Below are 18451 nucleotides of genomic sequence, written 5' to 3'. Positions count from 1 at the left end.
TAACTGTGATTAACTGTGTTTAACTGTATTAACTGTGTTCAACTGTATTAACTGAGTTCAACTGAATTAACTGAGTTTAACTGTATTAACTGTGTTTAACTGTAATAACTGAGTTTAACAGTTCGACTTCATATGACTTGATGTGAGTGATTCGAATTTCACAACAATTTAAATTAATTTAACAATAATTAAATAATTAAAAATAATTTAACAATTTTTCATAATTTGTGGATTTAACTGGACTTTTGACTTTTGACTGTATCTGATCTGTTCAGGGGAGCATTAAGTATATAAATATCTGTAACTCTACATTTCTGCTCTTAAGTTTATATCATTTGGAAATCAATTTAAAAAAGAAATTTAAATATCTAAACATAATTACATTTAAAGGTGCAGTGCACGATGTTTGAAATCCAATGTTGACATTTGAAATCCCCAAAACAAACACGCCCCTAACCCAAATGGGTGTCACCCCTGTTTTGATAGCTCCGCCCACACATACATACGCAACCCAGGCATTATGGCGGAACCTGTTGGGGCAGCTGGCCGAGGGGAGATTTTTATCAGACACGTCAGACATGCGGATAATGTCAGACATGCGCACTGAACACTCTCTCCGCCACATATTGACAAGACACGCCCCTTTATGCTAATGTCAGACATGCGCACTGAACACTCTCTCCGCCACATATTGACAAGACACGCCCCTTTATGCTAATGTCAGACATGCGCACTGAACACTCTCTCCGCCACATATTGACAAGACACGCCCCTTTATGCTAATGTCAGACATGCGCACTATACACTCTCTCCGCCGCGTATTGACAAGACACGTCCCTTTATGCTAATGTCAGACATGTGCACCGAACACTCTCTCCACCGCGTATTGACAAGACACGCCCCTTTATGCTAATGTCAGACATGTGCACCGAACACTCTCTCCACCGCGTATTGACAAGACACGCCCCTTTATGCTAATGTCAGACATGTGCACCGAACACTCTCTCCACCGCGTATTGACAAGACACGCCCCTTTCCGCTCATTGGCTACACGTTTGTTTTATTAGTCGGCATTTTTCAAACATCGTGCACCGCACCTTTAAAGGCGTTAAACATCACACTGAATAAACAAACATTACACCTGAATTCTGGGAATAAAGGCGACAATTAAAAATTAAAGAAAAAGGATTATAAAAATAAATAAGAACAGAAAAAAACAAACAAATATTCTGCACCATTTAAAGTTTAACATTTTTACAGCTGTGCATGAGCGTGTTTGGGTCAGACAACAAGAGGAAAGTGTAGAACAATGAATGTTTGCTGGTTAAATCAATGGATAAAAAACAAAAAACAACAAACATAAACACATCCATTTTCAGAAGTCCTGATCATCTGCTCAGTGTCCAGGACCGGGGGAGGGGGGAGTTGGGCAATAAGAGGGAGGGGGAGGGGGGTTGTGCTGTTTACACACCTAACAACAGACGCAGACCAGAAGCTCCAATGACTGCACTATTCACACCTGTGAAAACGTGGAGGGAAGGAAAGGAGGGAACAAGAGGAACACATGACATGTGAAAGAAAAGAAAATGAAAACGATGGTAGTAAAAGGACTGATTTGTGTGGACAAGCAGTGTGTCAGTGTCACTGTACATCCATGTCCAGAACGCCAGTGCACATCATCGTCATCATCATCATCACCAGTCAGTATTACACTACGCTGCTAAAATCTGGCCTCTGATTGGTCAGAAGCTGATCAATGAGTAGTCCATGTCCAAATCACAGGTTTATGTTAATGTGCTCGTTCTGAGGCGTCCTTGTTTCTATAGTAACAGCACCTCAAAGACACAATAATTCTGCTGTACTGTAATACTGACCCAAAAACGATAACCCCGCCCTCTTTATACGGTTTTTCAAATCTCCATTCAGGAAATGAGCCGTTGCTGCTGCTTCGTTTCTAATCCCCCTTACGCAAGATCAAAACCTCACAGAAGGAAGTTATAAGTAGGAGTAAAACCGGCACAAGACATTTCCTGAACAGAGCTTTAAGATAAAATCTAGAGCACAATATGGCTGTCAGACGTTTCCCCAAACACAATCCATCAGCCAGGACGTGCCTCTGGTTTAACAAAGGATAATAATGCTAACGAGTAAAGGAAGCTTAGAGCCACCAGTTTAGCACTGAGTGGTGAGGATATGAAAGTGAATCATCAGACAATCATAACGATACGTCCTTATATTTAGTTAGCCATTTTTTTTGTGTTGTTGTGAGTGTGTGTTGGTGCGTGAGTGTGTGTGTGTGAGAGTGTGTGTGTGTGAGAGTGTGTGTGTGTGAGAGTGTGTGTGTGTGAGTGTGTGTGTGTGTGTGAGAGTGTGTTGGTGTGTGTGTGTGTGTGAGAGTGTGTTGGTGTGTGTGTGTGTGTGAGAGTGTGTTGGTGTGTGTGTGTGTGTGAGAGAGAGTGTGTGTGTTGGTGTGTGTGTGAGAGTGTGTTGGTGTGTGTGTGTGTTGGTGTGTGTGTGTGTGAGAGTGTGTTGGTGTGTGTGTGTGAGAGTGTGTTGGTGTGTGTGTGTGTGAGAGTGTGTTGGTGTGTGTGTGTGTGAGAGTGTGTTGGTGTGTGTGTGTGTGTGTGAGAGTGTTGGTGTGTGTGTGTGTGTGAGAGTGTGTGTGAGAGAGTGTGTTGGGGTGTGTGTGTGAGAGTGTGTGTGTGTGTGTTGGTGCTAAACCATCAGATGTGACCAACTTCCTATGTCCTAGCTAATGGACCGTGTGTGTGTGTGTGTGTGTGTGTGTGTGTGTGTGTGTGTGTGATGGAGACTCACCACTGGACAGCAGGCTCTTGAGGAAAGTGAAGTTCTCTCCAATCTTCTCGAAATCCGGCAGCAGCTTAGCGATCTCCTCCATCTCAGGCAAAGCGCTCGCTAGCTTCTCTTTAGTAAGACGTACAAAAATAATTAGTAACGATCACAGAGGAAAATCAGACGCCCACTCACGCGGCCACTCACGCGGCCACTCACGCGGCCACTCACGCGGCCACTCACGCGGCCACTCACGCGCCCACTCACGCGCCCACTCACGCGGCCACTCACGCGGCCACTCACGCGGCCACTCACGCGCCCACTCACGCGCCCACTCACGCGCCCACTCACGCGCCCACTCACACGCCCACTCACACGCCCACTCACACGCCCACTCACACGCCCACTCACACGCCCACTCACACATACCTAAATTGATATTTTCGCTCAGATCCCAGACAAAGTCAGGAACGATCCACGTGTACTCGCTCAGATCAGGAAACATGTCCTTCCACTCGTCATACGTCTACAGGAAACACAAACACGTCCACGCTTTCATTTACACGTCAGTTCCTCCAAATTACTAAACAGTAAAAAACTATTTAAACACACACACCCCACCCCACCCCACCCCCAGCTACAGGAAACGAAGAAAAGTACGTGATTCTCTGCACCTTTTTAGCAGTGTAGCCGCCTCCGACTGCGGATCCCAGCAGGATGTAGCGCAGCTTCAGCAGCCGCGCCGCCAGTCGAGCCACCCAGAAGGAGCGCTGCTGCTGGTAGCCGTGTCCCGCCCGGGACCTCGGGGGCCGCACAGGGAGTCTGGAGAGGGAGGTGTAATGGCGCTGAGGGGGGGCGTTGTTGGTAGAGTAGCGATGGTGGATGGCACGTGAAAGGGGGTGGAGCTTCTGCAGTGGGATGCCGAACCGAATCCCACCAAACCTGGAAGGGAGAAGTTTCCTGCACGCCATGCTGAGGAGAAAAGGGGACAAAAGTTTGCTGATGAAACATGCTGATGCATCATGTGCAGTTGTGAAAAGAGCCCTTGAAATACAACATATAGCCAAAAGTATGTGCACCCCTGATCCAGGAGATCAAGCAGACGGTCATGCGGTCGCCATAGACAATAGAACCCCTCATACTGAGAAGCTAATGTGTTAATAAATATCTGTGGAAGCATCAGGAGCTTCATAAAATGGGTCTCCATGGACTAGAAGCTGCACACAAGCCTCAAGATGATCACTGTGTGCTGTGTATGGATGAGCGTCAGTGTGGAAACATCTCTGGAGTGATAATCTGACGGACGAATCTATGTTTCGTTTCTGTCTGGAGAAGGCGGGGAAGTCGTGGCCTAATGGTTAAAGAGTCTGACTCCTAACCCTAAGTTTGTGGGTTCGAGTCTTGGGCCGTCCACGACTGAGGTGCCCTTGGACCTCCAACTAGTTTGTTGTTGTAGTCGTAGCTGTGATGATAGTCAGGTGTCCACGATCAGTTGGCTGTACAGTGTACAATCACAGAGGATGACGTGACAAAGGAACATGAGCAGGTGAGACAATCAGCGAAGACAAATAAACACAAATCCTATAGGTCAGGACAGAGGAAATGAGGATGTGTAAGGAACAGTGTGAACAGACTACAGTTAGTCCAGAACGCAGCTGCTAGAGTTCTCACCAGGACAAGAACATCATACAACCCCCATGTTATCGTCTCTACACTGGTCACGTGTTAGGTTTAGAACTGATCACACACTGCTGCTACTTACACACAAGGCTCTTAATGCTTTAGCTCCCATGTATCTAACTAGACTTCTACCCTCTTATTCTGTATAACAACATTAACACCTAGCTAGCTCTGTGTGTGTGTGTGTGTGTGTGTGTGTGTGTGTGTGTGTGTGTGTGTGTGTGTGTGTGTGTGTGTGTGTGTGTGTTTGTGCGCGCGCGCGCGCGAGCTCTTACCAGGCAACGACAGGTCCAGCCCTTAACATCTTCTTCTTTACAGGGAATTACAGATGTTTATTCATGAATAAGGTCGAGAAGAGATTTATATTTATATATTATTATTTACTCCATGTTTGTTTTTCTCCTCCCAGAGCGTTCACAGTTCTAACAAGGACATTGTAGGCGCTCCAATGATCAGAGCCTATAAAGGTCATGGACTAAAACATTTCCGTGTCACAACCACAGACAAAATAAAAGCCTCCAATAAACCAATAAGAGACGCATTTGCTTGTGAATAAAACCGTGTAGTAATTAATACCTCGAATATTCGTGAGGTTATGTTCAGGAACCCGTAAAGAAGCAGGAGAAAACAGGAAGGTTTAGGTACGAGTCACTCAAAACGATTCACTCAAAACGATTCACTCAAAACGATTCACTCAAAACGAGTCACTCAAAACGAGTCATCCAAAACGAGTCACTCAAAACGAGTCACTCATAAACGAGTCATTCAAAGCGAATCACTCAAAACGAGTCACTCAAAACGAAGTCACTCAAAAACGAGTCACTCAAAACAATTCACTCAAAACGATTCACTCAAATCGAGTCATTCGAAAGGAGTCACTCAAAATGAATCACTCAAAACGAGTCACTCATAAACGAGTCATTCAAAGCGAATCACTCAAAACGAGTCACTCAAAACGAATCACTCAAAACGAGTCACTCAAACGAGTCACTCAAAACGAGTCACTCAAAACAAATGACACAAAACGAGTCACTCAAAACGAGTCACTCATAAACGAGTCATTCAAAGCGAATCACGCAAAACGAGTCACTCAAAACGAAGTCACTCAAAAACGAGTCACTCAAAACGAAGTCACTCAAAAACGAGTCACTCAAAACAATTCACTCAAAACGATTCACTCAAAACGAGTCATTCAAAACGAGTCACTCAAAATGAATCACTCAAAACGAGTCACTCATAAACGAGTCATTCAAAGCGAATCACTCAAAACGAGTCACTCAAAACGAGTCACTCAAAACGAATCACTCAAAACGAGTCACTCAAACGAATCACTCAAAACGAGTCACTCAAAACAAATGACACAAAACGAGTCACTCAAAAACGAATCACTCAAAACGAATCACTCAAAACGAGTCACTAGAGTTTAACCCCCTAAATATGACCTAAATCATGCTCCTAAATCACTTTTCACTAATTTCATGTGAAGTACTGCGCTTTGCTTTTAGAATGAAATGTAAATGTATTATATTAAAAGTAAATAAATATTAGACTGGACATTAATTTTAAGATGAATATTTCTTTATGTGATAAGTAATTGTTTTTTTTATTAATTAGTTTAGAATAAATAATTTACTCCGTCTATTATGAATATATTATTATTGTTGTTGTTGTTGTTGTTTGTGTTGTTGTTGTACACAAAAGAAAAAGAAGGAAAAAAGAAGAACCTAATCGATTGTTAATTATGTTAACAATATTAATTATTGTTTATTATTCTTTAACCTGGAAACAATTAAAATAATTAATAATACGATATTATTTACTACTGATAATGAAGAACAATTATTCCTACCATTAATAGAATAGCATTTATAAATTAATAATATTCATGATCATTAATAAGTATTTTTTACTTAGCTGTAATTGAGAATAACACAGTAATTAGCGCTACTCCATGTTGTTGTTGTTGTTGTTGTTGTTGTTGTTGTTTTTGTTATGAATATCCTGATTCTGTCACTCACCTCATACTTAATTACTTATCAACAGAGGGTGAAATAATTAACATATGATATTAAAAGTGTAATAAATGTTCTGATAAAAGATCCATAGTGACAGAGGATACGAAGTGTAGTGTTTCATGTAGTGTCTCGTGTGGTGTCTCGTGTGGTGTCTTGTGTAGTGTCTCATGTAGTGTCTCATGTGGTGTCTCGTGTGGTGTCTCGTGTAGTGTTTCATGAAGTGTCTCATGTAGTGTCTCATATAGTGTTTCATGTAGTGATTCATGTAGTGTCTTGTGTAGTGTTTGGTGTAGTGTTTGGTGTAGTGTCTCGTGTAGCGTCTCATGTAATGTCTCGTGTAGAGTCTCGTGTAGTTTCTCATGTAGTGTCTCATGCATCTCCAGCCTGAGGCTGACTCGTGAGCGACATTGCAATCGATTTGCAATATAACCCCAGCCCACAGGGTCAGAGCTGGTGTTCATACACACGTCAGTGCAGACGTGAAACTCTGTACTGTAAACACACACACAAATACACACACACACATAGAGAGAGAGAGAGAGAGAGAGAGAGAGAGAGAGAGAGAGAGAGAGAGAGAATAGAATGCTATTTTATGTGTTCTAGACATGTACATTAATTCTAGACATTATACTTTAAAAAAAAAAAAAAAAAACTATAGGTTCAGTAATTGAGGAATAAAACCCTGCCGTGTCGTATCGATGTAGTGAAATAATCAGTGATGAAATAAAGAGAAGTCTCTGTGACTGTCACTGTCACCGTCCTGGACCTGGTCCTTTTCCTTGATTAGTTGCTTTATTTCTCTCCTCCGCTGGCTGAGTCAGTGTTATGGTACGTTTCCGGGCTGAGATGTTTGTTCCTGTTTTCAATTCTTCTCTGATTTTGTTTTTTGTATTACACTTCCTGTTTACCATTAAAAAAACACTGTATTGAACAACCTGATTTTCGTGCTTTATTGCATTTATACTCACATTTAATGCTGTTTAAGGAACAAGATAATTTGTGTTATCATTAAGGTTATAGCATGAAGTTCGTCATTCAATGTGTGAAAAAATAAATGTAGAAAGAAACGTCCACGTGTTATATGTTTTTTTCTTTGCACATATTATTAACTCTTTTAAATAAGTTGCTGTTATGTAGGGCTTATTTATGGCTTATGTAAGGTCTTTATATCACTGACATACTTAACATCAAAACACAACTTGTATGTATGCTTTATGAAATCCTATGAACACAAAATGTGGCATTATAATAGCTTAAAGACCTACTTAACAACTGAACAGACTTAAGAGAGCTGATGCCTGTTGGAATAAATATTTAGGGCTGTATTAAGCCCTATTAAGGCTGTAACAAGTGTCAGATGTTTATGCTTTATGAAGCCCTATGAACATAAGTCATAAATAAACCGGTCTTGACCTGTTTTAATGACATAACAGTAAATACTAAAATACAAGATGTCAACATAACCTAATCAAAAAAGGTTATTAGGACAGGTTATGTATATTGAAATAGGCATTTATGTCAGTGTAACGTCAAATTGGTTTAATTACCTTTCAGAGTGATTGACTATCAAAATAAATCTTAATCATTTCCGTTATGTGAGTTTATTTATGCGTTATAAAGCGATATGAACATGATAGGTCCTGAGTCAATTATCAGAAAGAAAAATGTGGAATTGTGCCATATGACAGTTACATGACTCTACAGAATAAATAGTAGAACCATGTCAACATGACATAATGTGATAGAAATTGACAAAAGAGTTGTTTATGTCAGTAATCATGAAGGGCTTATGTACTGTATCCACTTGACTGACTGACTTATTGAATGAAACAATATTCATCCTCAGAGTGCTCAGATTCATGTCACTCGTCAGGGATGGATTCATCCATAGACATCTAATGCTTGTTGGAATAAGCCTTTATAAACCCGACCATAGGGTATGTATGCTTTATAACACTCTATAAAGACAGAAAGTGATACTATGACAGCTTACGCCATCACCTTTGACTAAATTCATCCGTAGACATCTAACGCTTGTTGGAAAAAGCCTTTATAAATGTTACTTTACAGTATGTATGATTTATGACATTCAATGTAGACAGGCAGTGCTATTATGTTAGCTTATACATGTCGAAGTAAGCATTTAAGTCAACTCAGCAAAATCGACAAAATTGTTTCTTAGACATTTCCATCCATCCATCCATTTTCTACCGCTTATCCGGGGCCGGGTCGTGGGGGCAGCAGACTAAGCAGGGACACCCAGACTTCCTTCTCCCCAGACACTTCCTCCAGCTCTTCCAGGGGAATACCGAGGCGTTCCCAGGCCAGCCGAGAGACATAGTCCCTCCAGCGTGTCCTAGGTCTTCCCCGGGGCCTCCTCCCGTTTGGACATGCCCGGAACACCTCCCCAGGGAGGCGTCCAGGAGGCATCCGAAACAGATGCCCGAGCCACCTCAACTGACTCCTCTCGATGTGGAGGAGCAGCGGCTCTACTCTGAGCTCCTCCAGAGTGACTGAGCTCCTCCCCCTATCTCTAAGGGAGCGCCCAGCCACCCTGCGGAAGAAACTCATTTCGGCCGCCTGTATCCGGGATCTCGTCCTTTCGATCATGACCCAAAGCTCATGACCATAGGTGAGGGTAGGAACGTAGATCGACTGGTAAATAGAGAGCTTCGCCTTGTGGCTCAGCTCTTTCTTCACCACAACAGATCGGTATATCGACCGCATCACTGCAAAAGATACACCGATCCGCCTGTCGATCTCCCGCTCCATCCTTCCCTCACTCGTAAACGAGACCCCAAGATACTTAAACTCCTCCACTTGAGGCAGGAGCTCTCCACCAACCTGAAGGGGTCAAGCCACCCTTTTCCGGCTGAGAACCATGGCCTCAGACTTGGAGCTGCTGATTCTCATCCCCGCCGCTTCACACTCGGCTGCAAACCGTCCCAGTGCACGCTGAAGGTCCTGATTTGAAGAAACCAACAGGACAACATCATCTGCAAAAAGCAGAGACGAAATCCTGTGGTCCCCAAACCGGACTCCCTCCGGCCCCCGACTGCGCCTAGAAATCCTGTCCATATAAGTAATGAACAGGACCGGTGACGAAGGGCAGCCCTGTCGGAGTCCAACATGCACCGGGAACAAGTCTGACTTACTGCCGGCAATGCGAACCAAACTCCTGCTCCGGGCATATACGGACCGGACAGCAGAGGGCTCCGAACCCCATACTCCCAGAGCACCCCCCACAGGTCACCACGAGGGACACAGTCAAATGCCTTCTCCAGATCCACAAAACACATGTGGACTGGTTGGGCAAACTCCCATGAACCCTCCAGCAACCTTGTGAGGGTATAGAGATGGTCCAGTGTTCCACGACCGGGACGAAACCCTCATTGTTCCTCCTGAATCCAAGGCTCGACTATCGGCCGAATTCTCCTCTCTAGTACCCTGGCATAGACTTTTCCGGGGAGGCTGAGGAGTGGGATCCTCTTAGACACTTAAACTTTATAAACACTATGAAGACACTTCTTCATGACATCTGGTTATGTAGCTTCAATGTCAGTAGCGTTTATGTAGCACTATGCTAAACTCACAATGCCCCTCAGTTATGTATTATGACATATGTAACGTACAGTAAATGAGTTTTACAGTTCAGGAGACATGGACGTCACGCGACATGTTCTAGTTTGGGTTGTTGTTTTTTTCTGCCCCGAGGGACAGTGTCATGAGCGACTGCACAAACGGAGCAGGACAGTAGACAGAGGCGGAGGAAGTGTGTCCCAGATTAGTCATTAATGAAAGCTCGGCTGTTATGTTCTCCAAAAAATGAGGTCACAGCCCGGAATACAGCAAAGAGGTGTTACTAAATTACAGTCAGTGAAAAAGCGATGCACTCTGCGCACACACACACACACACACACACACACACACACACACACACACACACACACACACACACACACACACACACACACACACACACACAGGTCAGTTATTTAGACTGAAACTGAGATGATTGAGGTAAAGTGTGTGATTTGATGCTGCAGGACGATTCCATAATCCCTCACTGCTGCTAACTATTGACAGGCCTCATGTGAGTGGAAAGTTTGTGTGTGTGTGTGTGTGTGTGTGTGTGTGTGCGTGTGTGTGTGTGCGTGTGTGTGTGTGTGTGTGTGTGTGTGTGTGTGTGTGTGTGTGTGGGTGTGTGTGTGTGTGCCCTCTAGGCCCTGAAATGGAAATACTTTAAAAGCAGGACCACCCATTTCCAAACACACACACACACACACACACACACACACACACACACACACACACACACACACACACACACACACACACACACACACAATTGAATCTATACGAAACATCTAGTCTCACTTGCTTTTTTCTCTGTCTGTCTGTCTCCATTCTTCACTCTTTTTCTTTCATTCTTACTCTCTATCTCTTTCTTTTGCTCTCTCTCGCTACCTCTCTTTTCCCCTTGTATATCTATCTCCATTCTCTTCTTGCTCTCTCTCTCTCTCTCTCTCTCTCTCTCTCTCTCTCTCTCTCTCTCTCTCTCTCTCTCTCTCTCTTTAAACCCCTCCCTCATTCTCTGATGCTAAACAGATTACAGAGGATTCGCTTATTTAAAGACTTCCTCCATAACCCATGTATCTTACAAATCTCGCCTAAACAAGCTCAGAGATCAGATCTTCTTTCTTCACTCTAGTTTTTACCTCAGACGAGGAGCCCCAGCGAGAGCTCCACACACACCGGCCACCAAGCTGTCTCTGCGTCTGCTTCCTGCCATCATCGTGGACAACGACGAGGACGACGATGGAAACTTCACCAAATGGATGAGCAGCTACTGGGGACACGGAGGGAGAGACGAGCGGGCTAAAGAACGCAAGAGGAGCTTCAGAAGGTCCAGGCAGTCCACATGCGACCGTAGATCTTCACTGCCCTGCATGGTAAGTTGTACACTGTAGAGGAGGAAGCTAAAGATGAGGATGAAGTTGATGGAGCAAACTGAGGAGTAGACATTTTGTATATCCAGGTGTCACGATGTAGTAATATTTTATCACACAAAAGTGATTTATTTCCTTAGGGTCTTTACACCGTGAGTGCACCACACATGAGGCTGTAAAATAATCACTTTTTCAGACTGAGATTTGTGAATGTTTCTAAACTGATACAAGTAGAAACAAATAAATGAATACACCAGTATTTTAATTCATTTCGAAATGTAAAAACATCTTCCATGTTGCCATGTGTCAGTAATGTCCACTGAGCTCAAACATATGATAGTGAATCTGTTGTTTCAAAATTATTGGTAGATAGATAGTTAGACATACAGCAAGTCAGACAGACAGACAGACAGACAGACAGACAGACAGACAGACAGACAGACAGACAGACAGATAGATAGATAGATAGATAGACAGACAGACAGATAGATAGATAGATAGATAGATAGACAGACAGACAGACAGACAGACAGACAGACAGACAGGTAGGTTGGTATGTAGGTAGAAGTATGGACGGACGAACGGGCGGATGGGCTTGCAGGGCAGATAGTAGGTAGGTAGAATGACAGAAAGACAGACAGACAGACAGACAGATAGATAGATAGATAGATAGATAGATAGATAGATAGATAGATAGATAGATAGATAGATAGATAGACAGACAGACAGACAGACAGACAGGCAGACAGACAGGTAGGTTGGTAGGTAGGTAGACATATGGACGGACGGACGGGTGAATGAGCTTGCAAGCAGATAGTAGGTAGGTAGAATGACAGAAAGACAGACAGATAGATAGATAGATAGATAGATAGATAGATAGATAGATAGATAGATAGATAGATAGATAGATAGATAGACAGACAGACAGACAGACAGACAGGTTGGTAGGTAGGTAGGTGTCTGGACAGACGGACGGGTGAATGGGCTTGCAGACAAGTAGTCGTTAGGTAGAATGACAGACAGACAGACAGACAGACAGACAGACAGACAGACAGATAGATAGATAGATAGATAGATAGATAGATAGATAGATAGATAGATAGATAGATAGATAGATAGATAGATAGATAGATAGATAGATAGATAGATAGATAGATAGATAGATAGATATAGTTTGTTTTAATCTATAACATTGCTCACTGTACTGCTGGTACAGATCCCTATGCTTCTTACACAAGTAAAAAAAAACAGTAGAACATTAATAGCTCAATTATTTGGCTTTAGATGAGTTGATGATGATGATGATGACGATGATGATGATTATGATTATACATTATTTATTATTTTTATATTTTGAACATTTTTATTTAGTCCCAGCTTGAGGCCATGCGTCTGAAGCATACTTCCACTCCCACTCACATACAGCGGCACGAGGAGGAGAGGGAGATACGCTCACATCCTCACGCTCGCCGCGTCTCATCAGACGAATACAGAGGGAAGAAAGCCGAAAGAGCAGAGAGTCGCATCAACACCGTCCCTGAGCTGACCGAGTCTTTCAAGAGAATGCTGCGCTTCCATAACCGCAGAGTCCCGGCACTGGTGAGAAACATCTGTATAAACATCTGTGTGTGGCTGGAAGAGCTTGATGAACTGAAATGTTTAGAGAAAACTCAAATAATGACAAGCTTTCCATAATTGTTGGATCGTAGAACAAGCCAGATAACACATGTCTGATCTGCCATGAAGAGACGTGCAGAGGCAGAGAAACAGGAAGAGGAGCCCAAGAACTTCACTGCTCCCATCGCCTCCATAAAGAGGTAAGAGATTTAAATCATGAGGTTAATACTTATAAAAAAGTCACTGTACTGTTCTATGTACTGTTCTGTTCTGCTTTTATTTCATCTTTGTCTCGTCGTCCCTTCAGAAATGTCTCACTAATAATGCAATGCGTACTGAATCAAGTGTTTTTCTATAATCTGTATACACTAGATCTTAGATGTGACGAATTCACAGAAGCAGAGGGTATAGAACCCATATACTGTTTAATACGATAACACAGTAAACTGTTTAAAATGTAGGGAGATTCACACAAAAACCTCTCCGTACACTAGAGGTGAGCTGGGATCCCTGTCTGACAAGACATCATTAAGAGGCTGTAGAAGTGAAACCCATTGTGGAAGATAACCTTGGCTGTGTCCATGGCTGTGGAAAGGCCTTTGAGTGGCACCAATCTCCACGCTTTAGCAAAAAGATCCACATTGACAAGAATGGTCATGTAGCCATGCAAGCTTGGTAAGTCTGTGACAAAGTCAGTAGAGAGCAGTGTTGTAATGTAACGGAGGAAAAATACTTCGTTACTGTACTTAAGTACAAATGTCACGTATCTGTACTTTACTTCGCTATTAAATTTATGTCAACTTTCACTTTTACTCCACTACATTTCCGAGATAAAATGTATACTTTTACTCCGTTATATTTCCACTAAGCATCTTCGTTACTCGTTACTTCAAAATAAAATCAGAAGAAATGTGTGCGACTGCAATAAGGGAGGTTTGGTGAATCACTGCTCCTAGATTGCATTACGCTCCGCACGCTGTACGGAGAAGCACAGGTACGCGCAGCGTGCACGCGCAGTCAGAGCTGGAGGCGTTTATCTATAACGGCGGCAACCAAAAGCAGTGAAATGTCACTTTTCTTATTACCAGAGTTGTAGCACAAACAAAATATTAATGCAATATCAATACTAAATACAAATAACATTTATTGATTTTGTCTTTGTCTTGTGAATATTTGTTTATTAATGACGTCATTCATCGGACACACCGTTTGTAGAGAATACACACACACATGAACTGATCTGATTCAAGACTTGCATCATTACATCATGCATAAAATTTTGGTGTCCATTTTTACCATTTTAAATAATGCCATAACTTTTGATTTACTATGTAGTCATATAATATATAATATTAAACTCTTCTTGTTTTAAATTCTCACTGAGGGATAAAACCCCTAAAGATGAAACCCTAGAACCGCCCCTGGTCTTATGTCTACCGAAAATCACTGAAATTTTACTTTTTACTTTTACTTCAAATACTTAAGTACATTTAATATCAGAAAATGACTTTTGATACTTAAGTACAGTAAATATCAGATACTTTAAGATTTTTACTTGAGTAATATTCTAAAAGGTGACTTTCACTTCTACTCAAGTATTGCTTTCTAGTACGTTATACAACACTGGTAGAGAGGTTGGACCAAAGATGTCATGGTATTGGGAGAGGCTCTAATAATCCTGCTGGAAATTGACAAGATAACTTGGACTGAGCACACACTGAACAGGCCTTGACATAACTTGCCACAACTGGAGCCAGTGTGGGCCACCAGAAGACATTTTGGACCAGAGTGATAGTTGAGGTGTGGACCTATTGGATGGTTCTTTGTTGAAGACTATAGGAAACATATAGTTTGGTGGGAGGGCACTCAGGAGATTTTGCTTCTTTTTCTGCTTGTTGTTTGTTGAATCTCCTCCATAATGTCCCAATAAATGGGTGCAATGATGATGGGAGGATAGTTTCTATGGTGTGAGATCTCCATGTGGGATCATGGCAGCATCATAAGGTGTCTTGCTTTGTAGTTCTTGGTGCCACATGTAACCGATAAATTTAATCGTGTGAAGAAGAGGGCCCAGCCAGCTTGATATGGGTTCATCCGCTTGGTATTCTTGAGGTATTTCTGGTTTTTATGGTCAGTAATTACCCAGAATGGACACAGGCTCCCTCTAGCCGATGATACCACTCCTCCAGGGAGTCCTTAATGTAAACCAACTCCAAATAATGCCTCCTCAATGTAATTCTCGATGGCCTGAGTTTTAGAATTGAATAGTGGGTGCACTCTGCTGTAGCCCAGTCCAAAGCTCTTCCCTTAAGCAGTGATATTATCTTCCTGGTAGGCATTGAGCTGGTGGGCGAAGTAAATGTACATTATCAGAGAAAGTCATGACAGCGATCTGCAGATCCATTAACCTTCTACAGGATAGCAATTTTTACTGGCTCAGTACTCTCAGCAGGGATGCCTCTCATGGCTTGGAGCAGAAAGCCGTTGGTTTGCTAAGCGGCCGACATCTTACCCTGTTGAGCCACGGTGGCTTGGAGCTGTGATATCTGAATTCAGCACAGGCGAAGTAATCTGTGATGAACTGAGGGTGTAGAACCAATATGTGGTGTAATAGGATAACCCAGCAAACAATCCAAAACTGTATGGAAAGCACATTGAAAAAACATGCAACGATCCAGAAAATAAATTCACTGGTCATACACAGTGAAATCAATGGCATAAAGGCAGAACAACGGCTTGCTAAGCAGCAGAGCTAACACTACTAGTCCATAATTATGGGAAGGGACACGGAAGTGATCAGAACTCCTGAAAGGGTTCCCTCTGGTGGCCAGCAGGGAGAATGGTCGATTGAGTTGTGACAGCAGAGTTAAATTTTTTGTTTGCAAGACACTCAGTTAACGTAATGTTTGATTTCTGATTAATGACATACAATATATTTTACTATTATATATCAATTCAGAATATCAATTTTAAAAAGGACAAATATTTTCCTGAAACATGACCGTTTTTAGCAGTTCTTGCTAGCCTGAAGTTCTCCTATCCTGCTTATTCTTGTGAGTCTTGAGCAGTTTCTCTCTGATCTCTCTGAAGGTGAGGAGGCTGGATCAGGGTGCTCGTCCACGCAGCCGGAGTTCTGCTGCTGTGTGTGAAAGCAGGACCGAAGCACTGCTCTGTAGCAAACAGGAAGAATACCGCCTTCCCCGGCAACGTCGCTCTCTACGCCGACAGCGCTGAGACTCTCTGAACAATCCAATATTAAAATTACTGAAGTATTAAAAAACATCTACTTTTAGCGTGTTTACAATACACACCTTAAGAAAAAAAACAGCTTTCCTTCCTTTTCTCGACTTTCCTTATGGGGCAAAGCTTTCTGTTCTTTTTTCCTGTCGCCATAGCACTTAATTAGTCACACTGATTCTCTCAGTGTCGAAGAGGTGCGACTTATTATTAAGGGTCAATAAGACATACAATATCAGCTGCATTTCTAATATACAGGGGAGAAAAAGGGAAAAACGGTCCACATTTTCTATCCCTTTTTTTTGTGCTTGAAGGTTTTAAAAGCAGCGGTTGTGACTTAAATTATAAAAAAGGTTTTAAAATTAAATTTTTTTTGCTCAAGTACACAACTACGTACAGTATACATGCAGCAAAATACTTTTTCGACTGTCTGGGTCATAAAAACTGAATCAAAATAAACTAATTGAATAATAATAATAATAATAATAATAATAATAATAATAATAATAATAATAGGGGGGCATGCTGGCTTAGTGGTTAGCACGTTTGCCTCACACCTCCAGTGTTGGGGGTTCGATTCCCGCCTCCGCCTTTTGTGTGTTGCATGTTCTCCCCGTGCCTCGGGGGTTTCCTCCGGGTACTTCGGTTTCCTCCCCCTGTCCAAAGACGTGCATGGTAGGTTGATTGGCATCTCTGGAAAATTGTCCGTAGTGTGTGTGTGAGTGAATGAGAGTGTGTGTGTGCCCTGTGATGGGTTGGCACTCCGTCCAGGGTGTATCCTGCCTCGATGCCCGATGACGCCTGAGATAGGCACAGGCTCCCCGTGACCCGAGGTAGTTCGTATAAGCGGTAGAAAATGAATGAATGAATGAATGAATAATAATAATAATAATAATAATAATAATAATAAAAACAAACAAATTACCTATACGGGTAGGAAAGAGGAAGAATATATAGAGAATATAATATATGAATTATATATTTATAAAGTGGTAGACAAGTGTTGTCCCTTTTAAGTCAAAAATATGTACATATACAAACAGTGTCTATGGTTATTGTAAAATCTGATGCTGCATCATGTGAAATTATTATTATTATTATTATTATTATTATTATTATTATTATTATTATTATTATTATTATCATTTTCTACTCCTTGTTTCCTCCTCAAATAAATTAAAGTCCTCTTTTATTCTTCTCTTGCACATTTTTAACAGATTAGTAAAAAAAATTAAGATCATTAATAAATGTAAAATGTAATAAATTAAGTAATAAACCTTCCCTTTTACATCGCATCAGAAAAGTTGGAAATTTGTGTCGTTTTTTTTTTCTACACAATGACAGCATCTGATCCTGACTGTACATAATTACACTAAATGTTCTTTTCTAAATAGTCCCAGGTTCGTTGTATATATTGTTCAAAATACCTTGAATGGTGCCAGTTTGCTGATTTTATCCTGATCTCAACAATATACTGTAACCCAGTGTTTCTTGTCTTTTCTTGTTTTTTTTATTTGTTTTTTGTTTTGTTTTTTTTACTTCTTGACCTAAACATGAACGTCTGTTCCATGGGAAATAAACAAGTTCGGTTTAAATGAAGAAGCAGTGTTTTATTGAGTTGAAAAGATTTTTAAATGTGAATTGTGTTCTGTTTCAGACACAAAATTCCAGACTAAACTGCTGTGTGAATGCTGTGTGAGTGCATCTGAGTACGGATACAGATACAGATACAAAATAGTTCTAATTGAACACTAACCAAATACAGATAGAGTTTATAAACATTAATAAATAAAGTACTAATGAAATATTAAAGCAACTGATTGTTCTTAGCTCTGCTCGTGATTTCCTTGAACAATAAATGACTTTTTCTCTGCAAAAAGTGTTATTTTGTTTAGTGGAGCAATATAAAGACTTATACACTCCGTAGTTCATGTCGTGACAGTGTGCACGTACACACACACACACACGCACGCACGCACGCACGCACACACACACACACACACTCTCCCTCTCTCTCTCTCTCTCTCTCTCTCTCTCTCTCTCTCTCTCTCACACACACACACACACACACACACACACACACACACACACACACACACACACACACACACACACACACCGCGTTTCTGTACACACCCTACCTAATTACAGCATTTTAAC

General features: G+C 41.7%; 2 protein-coding genes across 9 annotated transcripts in view; one reads left to right on the top strand and one right to left on the bottom strand.

The window, feature by feature from the left end:
• Positions 1-5170, bottom strand: part of opa1 (OPA1 mitochondrial dynamin like GTPase) — a 45860-nt gene extending 40690 nt beyond the window's left edge. For 3 of the 7 annotated variants that reach the window (XM_047813638.1, XM_047813636.1, XM_047813637.1), the window contains exons 1-5: positions 4749-5170; positions 3468-3765; positions 3223-3319; positions 2818-2925; positions 1472-1519 (exon numbers count right to left, since the gene is read on the bottom strand). In XM_047813638.1, coding sequence (XP_047669594.1) covers positions 1472-1519; positions 2818-2925; positions 3223-3319; positions 3468-3765; positions 4749-4777 — 580 coding nt within the window. In that variant the 5' untranslated portion in view covers positions 4778-5170. Of the gene's footprint in view, positions 1-1471; positions 1520-2817; positions 2926-3222; positions 3320-3467; positions 3766-4748 lie in introns of those variants that run through there. The other 4 variants (XM_047813639.1, XM_047813641.1, XM_047813643.1 and 1 more) reach the window with 2 other exon arrangements.
• Positions 5171-10489: 5319 nt separating this feature from the next.
• Positions 10490-16858, top strand: lnp1 (leukemia NUP98 fusion partner 1). 2 transcript variants are annotated; one of them, XM_047813883.1, is made up of 5 exons: positions 10490-10581; positions 11200-11440; positions 12809-13036; positions 13147-13254; positions 16145-16858. In XM_047813883.1, exons 2-5 carry the CDS (start codon positions 11327-11329, stop codon positions 16286-16288), a joined length of 594 nt encoding a protein of 197 aa, XP_047669839.1. In that variant the 5' UTR covers positions 10490-10581; positions 11200-11326; the 3' UTR covers positions 16289-16858. The 2 variants fall into 2 exon arrangements, with proteins under 2 accessions (XP_047669839.1, XP_027019197.2); XM_027163396.2 differs by lacking the exon at positions 10490-10581 and having other exon boundaries at positions 10853-11440.
• Positions 16859-18451: the final 1593 nt, after the last annotated feature.

The sequence above is a fragment of the Tachysurus fulvidraco genome, chromosome 5, assembly GCF_022655615.1.
Source record: "Tachysurus fulvidraco isolate hzauxx_2018 chromosome 5, HZAU_PFXX_2.0, whole genome shotgun sequence".
Taxonomy (NCBI): Eukaryota; Metazoa; Chordata; class Actinopteri; order Siluriformes; family Bagridae; genus Tachysurus; species Tachysurus fulvidraco.
The sequence above is the reverse complement of the archived record's forward strand: the minus strand, read 5'-3'. Positions and strand labels throughout refer to the sequence as shown.